The sequence below is a fragment of the Doryrhamphus excisus genome, chromosome 4 (genome assembly GCF_030265055.1).
Source record: "Doryrhamphus excisus isolate RoL2022-K1 chromosome 4, RoL_Dexc_1.0, whole genome shotgun sequence".
NCBI classification, from domain to species: domain Eukaryota; kingdom Metazoa; phylum Chordata; class Actinopteri; order Syngnathiformes; family Syngnathidae; genus Doryrhamphus; species Doryrhamphus excisus.
In genome coordinates, this window is record NC_080469.1 from 20213022 (window position 1) to 20221530 (window position 8509).

Genomic DNA, 8509 nt, shown 5'->3' on the forward strand with positions numbered 1-8509 from the left:
GTGAAAAAAATTAAATGCATATACTTTTAGTATTGTCATTCATGTAAAAAATGAAAAACATAACATGTTGGCATAGAAACCACTTTATTTCTTCATAAATACAACTTGATTTCTGCATTTGGTACAAATTCCCACTTCTACTGCTGGAGGAAGAAGCGCACCAGCAGCCTGACGGTGTCATCGTTCAGACCCACCACCCGCTCATCCTCCACGCCTTCGTAGAGACGCATGCTCTCCGTGCCCCACAAGAGGTTCTTCCTGGGGTTGTCCACGTCTGCCTGTGCCGACAGAGCCAGTGTGTTGAGCTGGTAGCAGAAGAAGGAGAAGAACTTGCCGTCGGTGATCACGGCCTGCGACACGAAGGGTCGGGTCACATCCTCGAAGTTCCAGAAACCTGGGAGGAGTCAAACGAAACAAGCTCAGACGTTGCCTTCACATACACTGTTTAAAAAAAACAACAACAAACCTTGATAGCATGCTTGAGCTGCAGTCCAGGCAAAGAGGCTTGCAAGGGCGTTAGCTCTCAGGAAGACCTCCACTTGATCTGACTGCTGCTTTCGGGCCATGCGGTCTCTGTGGTAGCGGTCTGGCACCAAGTGGAACTGAGTGTGGCCGTAACACGCTGGGTCGGGAAGCTTAGAACCTGGAGATTCCACATAGAAGGCAGATTTGATGATACTAAAAGATACTTCAAGTTCACGTAAGGAGGACAAGGTCATGGAGGCCACCTGTGAAGATGTGATTGGTGTACTGTCGTTTGAACAGAGGCATCAGGTTGGGAGCGTAGGGAACGACAGGGACATCAGCGCTGTAGGAATCCTCCATTGGGACCATCTATGAGAGTCATCACGAGGAGCAAGTCAAGGCTCCGGTGCTCTTTAAGATGGATGGTGCCAGAAGCCTCCAACATACCCAGTCCCAAGGTCTGATCTTACCTGAGGCAGCTGTTCTGTTATCCTGATCTGACAAAGCGGATGGTCGTCAATCTGGAACCTGGTGGGCTCCAGACTTCCTCTCCTGTGGCCCTTTGGGATGATCCTCTCTCCTCTCCTCCAGTAGAAGCCCACCTGGGGGTTTCGATCTAAAATACAACAACAAAAACACACTTAGCTTGAGTGTACGAGTTAGTTGCGTTCACAGACACCACGATGTTTGAAAAGTCATACCCAAGCTGCAGAGGAGGAGCAGCGGGTTGTATACGGCGAGACTGTGGGTGAGGGCAGTGAACAACGTCCTCAGAAAAGGCCCCTCGGTGAGTTCCTGATGGCGGTACACGAACACCTTGCGCTTTTTCACATGCCAGTGCTCTTGTAAAATCACGCGGGTTATCAAAGAGCGTATTTCCTCAAACGCCTCATCGCCGAGGACTTGTGTGGGTGCAGACTGGGAGTTCTCCTGCCCGGTGACGAGCGGCCGCTGAGAGAGTAACTTCTCAGGCAAGCCGGGGATGTAGGCGGTCTTCGTAAAGTGCTGGTACCATCTATCCGCGTTGCGGGCAAACGTCTGCGGGTAAACGACGAATTTCTTCCGCTGGATGCGAGTGATGAGCCGGAGCTTCTCCTCCACCGGGGACGATTTTATCCGCTCTATCTGTTCTTCGACTTGACGCTGCCGGGCCGATTTGCTTTTGGCCGTGAGAGAGGGCTTGATAGGCGGATAAACAGCCTCCTTCACAGCCGCCTCTGTGTGGACGAGCTTGTGGTTCTTTGGTAGAAGCAGGTTGTGAGGAAAGCGAAAGGACAGCGGTGTGCGGGCCGCCATGTTGCTTTTACTTGTTCTACTGTTCACGTGCCGCAATGTAACCAAGCAGTGATCACAACAGCGCCCCATAGCACGTGAAATAGAAAATAACATCTAGCACATATTTACAGATACATTAAAGATAATAAATATAAAATAAAGTATTTCAATTCAGGAGGGGCTTAGAAAAATCACATTAAATAACTGAGAAGCACCGTTTAAGTCTAATGATATTGTCATGTACTCGTCTATAAAAGAAAGACAACAAAAGCGTCAATTCATGCATTTTCTGCCGCCAATTAACCTAGCATGATGTGTCAATGCCAAACAGGCGAAGAAATTCTGCCTCGTGACAGGTAAAGACGGAACCACATGACCGGAAAAATAATTGCTAAATATATATATTTTCATTTTAGGTATGAAAAAGTTAATTTAAATCCTTTTTGTTGTAATAAATTGCATTATTGCTCCTATGGTTTGGTAAATGCAAATCGGCGTGTGAAGGTGAAAGCAATCATCCAATTATGCAAATGACGTAGATTGTGGGAGGAGCCTGCGGCAATAAAAGGCTGCCGCTCCCCTCCAGAAAATACACCTGTATTTCCCTCTCTGTCTACAACAGTAACCGGCTAGCGGTCTCTCGAATCGGCTTCTCTTCATCATGACATGGACGGTGAAGAGTTGCGTGCTCCCCCTGGTGCTGCTGAGCATGTGGTGGCTGCAGGAAGGAGCAGCAGCCTGTCTGTGTGCTGCTGTGCATCTACAGACGGCGTATTGCAATGCAGACGTCGGTAAGTTGTACATGATGGTATTTGGTTTTTATGTGCTTAAGTATTTAATGTGAGCGCCTCCATTAATTATCCATGCAAGGTTTTGGAAGCAGCAAGCTAACTTGGATCATAGTGTCACACGTGATAGTAAAGAAAGCTGTCATTTCCGGTCGAGTAATTGTCAAATTTGTGTTGGTGCCACGTTAGCAACAGTAAAATACTAGCGCTATGTTTTTTTTATATATAAAGGTTAAATTCGGGTATTTTTAGAATTAATTACAGCTCCACCTGAACTTTGCTACTGCCGTGTGACAATTTCCGGCTAACTTCCTATCTTGGTGGGAAACTTCCGGTTAGCTTCATATCTCGTTAGCTTATTTGTATAAAAAGTTGTATGCAGTTACTTACCTGCTGATGAGCTCTTAATAGAGCTGGAAAGCCTGGACCCCAGAACTTAATCACATTTTTTATTCTGCTTTATTTTAAAATTGTTGAATAGTTTTGTCTTTGTAGTCATCAAGGTGACAGTTAAAGGGAAGACGAGCGGCGACTTTGGCAAGCCCACAAAGTATGACGTCAAACTGATCAAGGTGATTGGAAAGGATTTATAGTATTGGATTTTATGCATATTTTTATTTTGGTTTTGATTTTTCCAGACGTTCAAGGGCCCTAAAAGGAGTTTTGATGCCATCTACACTCCATCTTTCCCTGCCGCATGTGGAGTGACTCTGACCAAAGGTGTTGATTATCTTATCACAGGTAAACAAATACAATAAACTATGCAACTTTAAAGTCTGCTTTGACTATGAGCCTTTTCTTATTTTTCACCATTGCAGGCAAACTGGCCCCTGACGGATCACTGCACATCACGCTGTGTGACTTCATTGCGCCCTGGAAGCGCCTGTGCAAGACTCAAAAGGGCAACTTGCTCAAGGGTTATAAAAAGGGCTGCGATTGCAAGGTAAGCAAACCTCAGGACGAGCCAATAGAAATGACAAAGACTGGCGTTTTTGTTAAATCCCTCTTTGCTTGCTCTTCAGATCACTCGCTGCACCTCCCTCCCGTGCAAGATCAGTAGCCGAGCGGAGTGCTCGTGGACCGACTTTGTGATGAGGTCGGACAATAGACAGCAGGCCAAACATTTTGCTTGCATCAAGAGACGTGATGGTTCTTGTACCTGGTACAGTGGGGTTGCCTCATCCAGATGAGGTTTTGGGGGGCTTTAAAAAGCCTTAGCTTCATCATACAGGAACGCAGATGTCCATTTATAAATAAACATTTGTAAGAAAGCAATGCTGTTTGTGTGGTTGCTTTTTTTAAGTGAAGGTGCACCAATGTGGAGACATCAGACTCGTTGCAGTGGCGTTTGCTCGTAATCCAGCCTGCAAGAGTCGTGTACTGCTATAATACTGGCTATGTTTGAGTCCTGCTGAGACAATTTGTTGTTCTGATTTGGAGATTTTTGTCTTTTTTTTTTAGCAATGTCTTAAACTTTTGATCACCTGAAACTGCTTATTTTACTTTGTTTCCAATAAATGAAGTTCTTGTTTTTATATATATATATATTACAAGCTTAAATTGTACAAAACAATAAGCAGAATTACAGGAACATAAAAGTGCAATTCTACAGAACAATAACATAAATAAAAATAAAGGAATGTGCGAGGGATATTGCTTGAAAATAAGAACAAAATAAAAATAGAAATTATGTCACTTAAGCTTGTTCTTCATATGAATTGTTTTTAGAATGTTCTCCAATGTATGAAAGGTTTTCACTGCTTTTCTGTTTTTGAATATCAGTTTCAGTGATTCATATATTTTCAGTTCAGAAGAAAACCGGTGAATATTTGGCTTGCATAACATGACTCTGGATTTGTGAATATGGAATTTTCCTAATAAAGACATTTCACAACATTCTGCAGATCCTTACGAAGGTTGCATTCTAGAAACAAGACCATTTCCATTTTGATGTCAATGTGTGTATTAAAAGACATAAAAAGTAAAATAGAAACTTCGGTCCAAAATGTTTGAGAAATGGGACATTCGTAGAATAAGTGCCTTATTGATTCCTCTTCTATTTTGCAAAATGAGCATTGTGACGAGACCCCCTCCATGAATTTGGCTAGACGTGAGTTGCAAGGATAAAAATTGTGGATGGTTTTAATGTGAAGTTCTTTCACTTTGTTTGGAATAAAAAAACTGTGTTCATTCCATATCTTTTCAAAGGGGATGTGAGGGAAGGAGTTCCTCCAAAATACAAGAGCCGTGGGAGGGCAACCTCTATCTAAACTAAGCGTGTTCCTTATGTGTTTGTTATCACATTTGCTGTCAAGAATGTTCCTTCCAACAATCATTAAACTTGGAGAAACTCCTTCCATCAGTCCACCCCTGAGAGATTACTTAAACAGCTGCAAAAGCTGGGCTGGGATTCCCTTAATCACTCGTTCATAATCAACAGGATCCATGTCGATATTATGTTTTTGAACAAACATGTTATAGTTGTATGATGTTCCATTTCTATCAAAGAAATCAGAGAAAAAATGATGTTTCTTTCCAGGCATTGTTTGTGGAACATGGACTTGTTTCTGTGCAAAATGTATTGGTTATTCCACATAATCCATTTGTGAGGAGAGAAGTTGTGTTTGAAGGCCAACTTCCATGAATCCAGTGCTTGCTTGTGAAAAAGGGATAACTTAACAGGTAACTTAGAACATTTAAAGTTACAAGTCAGCAGGAACTTGAGGCCACCACATTCTTCAAACAAAAGGTTGGGAAAAACAAACCAAGGACTTTTGTCACACATCAGACATTTTTTGACCCATTTGAAATGAAGTGCTTTGTGTCACACTCATTCTTGCTTTTGAATATTGTAGCTTTATTTAAAAACTGATGACGATTCAAATGTGCAAATGGTCAATTCGAGCTATTTTTCAACTGATCTTAAGATTTTGATCAGGTCTGTATACAAAATGGCGAAGCAAGACCAGTTCTAAGTAATGTCAGACAACTGAATTTGTCCTGTTCGTAAAACATTTAGAATAACACTCCAGTTTGTCACATTTCATAACGTGAAACGATTTCTCCACAGTTTAAGTTAGCACTGACAAACGTTAGTGATCTTGAACCACCCCCCCCCCAAGCCAAGATGCAATGCTACGTTTCAGTAATGACGGTGTCGTATTTTAGAGCTCGCTCCTCTTCATTGCATCGCAAACATGACTTTAGACGTAGAAATGAGAAAGTATCACCAAGAAAGTCACCAAAATATCTTCAAATTCGGAACCATAACCCCAATATCGGGTGGTTGCCTTGTCTCTCGACGTTCAAAGGTAGCCGGATTCAAGTTAGAAGGTTCCCTGAACGCAACTCCAACATAGCAATGGCGACATGGTTCTATGAGCACAAAGTGTCCGTCACTCCCGTGTGACTGTTGGAGTAAACTGCAGTTTCCTATTGGAACAACCACCGCAGTCCACCTTCTTTCTAGCCATGTTTTATCGACACGTCTTCCGGACACTTTTGTTCCCGAGCAGGAAGATGCACCTCGGCGGTTTGCAACGTTTTTACCGAGCGCAGGTAGCGTTTGACGTAAAACTCGCGCCTGCTCTCTTTCTTCTATAAACTAGTCTTTTGTTTTGGGTAAAAGCTGCCGAACACTATAGCGGACATCCAAACCTCCATGGTGGTGACTGTGGGGCAACACCTGTAGTGCCCCATCACCAAGAGGTTAGGATCCTATTAAGGTGTTTGTTTGTGTTACATGTGTCCGGACATAACATTAGAAACACCTAAAATAGTCCATGACTAGAAAAATATCAAAGATTGTCTATTCGCTAACAGAGCCGCTGTACATAATGTTGTGGCTGGTGACTGTTATGTTTGAATCCCACCTGCTTCACTTAGAGGCCACTTTGTACCGGAAGCGATGAGGTCCGCCTGGCGGAGGAGGCCAGCAGGAAGTATGGCTCCCAGGCTCCAAGCATCTTCTCCAAGATCATAGACAGAAGCATCCCTGCAGACATCATCTATGAGGACGACAAGGTAAATGTGTCGTGTCGTCGCAGATCCCACAAATGCTCAAGTTATAATCTAGCAAATGTGGGTCTCATCTAGTGCTTGGCCTTTCGGGATATCAGTCCGCAGGCCCCGGTTCATTTCCTGGTAATTCCGCGGAAGCTCATTCCCAGGATAAGCCAAGCCCACGATGATGATGCTGAGGTGAGATGGCGACGCGGTGCACTAGATCAGTGATTTTCAACCACTGTGCCGCGGCACACTAGTGTACCTTGAGAAACCGTCAGGTGTGCCGTGAGGAATTATCCAATATCATTTTTTATAATCAACACTTATTAATCATCATTTGCAAATATTATGTCAATAGCCATTATGTCAATAGTATACATGGACCCAAATATTCCAATTGCATTTGGTTTATTTGCTCAAACGGAAAGAATTGAACGAGGATGGAATATTCCATAAACCAATCAGATTGAGGTATCTTGTACCCGCTCAAACAGAAAGTTGTCAGGGTGCGTTCTTCTTCGTGGTGTTTTTCTTCTTCTGTTGTTTATTGGCGGTTGGCAAGCAGCTTTCGTGTGCATTAGCTCCATCTGTGGAACAGAATCTAAACCCTTCTATACGCCATTCACAAGTGCAGTTTTATTAAAAAAGAAAATATATATCTATATAAAACATGTCCTGAGTTTAATTATAAAATATTAGTGTATCAGTGGCCTTTTGATTATAGTGTAAGTTACGTTTATTATTTTAGTGAAGGACAAATAGCCACTACAATTAGCAAGATTGAATTTGATCTTTTCCTGTTTAAATTTATCCCGGGTGCGTTCTTTCAGTGCATGCTCAGATATGACGTAACACGCAGATCCAGATGTTCTTCTTAAAAATGGAGGCCAGCAATCGGCATTGGACTAAGCAAAGTTTGTTTTTGATTCAAACTAAATTTCAAGACTGGACAGACGAAAAACTGTCAATACGGAGTTATTCCAACAAGTGGAAGAAAAACTCGGGGGAAGCCGGTATCACGTGATGTTGATGTTTACGTTTTACTGGGCATGCCCTATTGACTATTCTGGTTGATTTTCATGGCGCATGTAGACAAGAGATTGGAATATTCCTTTCCATGGATAACATTGTTTCCCAAAAGGTCATTCGGAAAGAGAAAAAGTGGTCATATAAAAACGTGGCTACTGTGGAGTGTCTGTGGTGTAAAGACTGGCAGAGCAATGTAATATTGGTCCGTGTGGCAACACCTACCTTGTTCCTCCCATAGACTTATTGATGCATGTGTGAGGTCGTGGTGACATTTTGTAACTTTCGGTTAGTGGTGTGCCACAAGATTTTTCCAATGTAAAAAACGTGCCGTGGCTCAAAAAAGGTTGAAAAACACTGCACTAGATACAATAACTTGGCTTGGCCCCCATGCAAGTGGGCTGTAACAGTGAAAAGTGAAATAACTTTGGACGCTGAAATAAACGTTTGTGTCATCATTCCACGCATTCCAGCTCTTGGGACATTTACTGGTGGTGGCCAAGAACGTGGCCGAGCAGGAATCGCTAACAGAAGGCTACCGGGTGGGTAAGTCGCTCAACCGCACTCTTGATGTTCACGTTCTCCATTCTGATGTTGATGTGCGGACGTTTGTGTTCCTGTCCACAGTCATCAACGACGGCAAACACGGCGCTCAGTCCGTCTATCACCTCCACGTCCACGTGTTGGGGGGGAGACAGATGACATGGCCGCCAGGATGAATGAAAGGCTTGTTATATTTGTTATTGACAAGAAGTAAGTCTGCTGTCTAGCTATGTTAGCTAGCGTGTGTAAAATATGAGCGCTTATCTTTGTTTTGGCTGCAAATAAAGACGAAGACGTTCATAATTCAAGAGGGCATAAATTCCAACACCCAATCTGCCAAACTGAAATATGCAAAAAGTCATGCGGAGAACAAATGTAACACGTGTTCTACGTAACATTGTCTCACC

General features: G+C 43.0%; 3 protein-coding genes across 4 annotated transcripts; 2 read left to right on the top strand and 1 right to left on the bottom strand.

Annotated features, from left to right (window-relative positions):
- Positions 1-65: 65 nt before the first annotated feature.
- On the bottom strand, positions 66-2198 carry mrps30 (mitochondrial ribosomal protein S30). Its single transcript, XM_058071716.1, has 5 exons — positions 1167-2198; positions 936-1081; positions 729-834; positions 467-643; positions 66-394 (listed from the first exon to the last, which is right to left on the bottom strand). The coding sequence occupies exons 1-5, from the start codon at positions 1852-1854 to the stop codon at positions 138-140; spliced, it is 1374 nt and encodes a 457-aa protein (XP_057927699.1). The 5' UTR covers positions 1855-2198; the 3' UTR covers positions 66-137.
- Positions 2199-2320: 122 nt separating this feature from the next.
- LOC131128653 (metalloproteinase inhibitor 2-like) lies at positions 2321-3819 on the top strand. Its single transcript, XM_058071718.1, has 5 exons — positions 2321-2531; positions 3024-3100; positions 3167-3269; positions 3347-3471; positions 3551-3819. Exons 1-5 carry the CDS (start codon positions 2402-2404, stop codon positions 3716-3718), a joined length of 603 nt encoding a protein of 200 aa, XP_057927701.1. The 5' UTR covers positions 2321-2401; the 3' UTR covers positions 3719-3819.
- Positions 3820-5689: 1870 nt separating this feature from the next.
- Positions 5690-8405, top strand: hint2 (histidine triad nucleotide binding protein 2). Of its 2 annotated transcripts, none has more exons than XM_058071720.1 (5): positions 5690-6086; positions 6414-6551; positions 6624-6728; positions 8033-8101; positions 8187-8405. In XM_058071720.1, the coding sequence occupies exons 1-5, from the start codon at positions 6000-6002 to the stop codon at positions 8259-8261; spliced, it is 474 nt and encodes a 157-aa protein (XP_057927703.1). In that variant the 5' UTR covers positions 5690-5999; the 3' UTR covers positions 8262-8405. The 2 variants fall into 2 exon arrangements, with proteins under 2 accessions (XP_057927703.1, XP_057927702.1); XM_058071719.1 differs by having other exon boundaries at positions 5702-6086; positions 8033-8105.
- Positions 8406-8509: the final 104 nt, after the last annotated feature.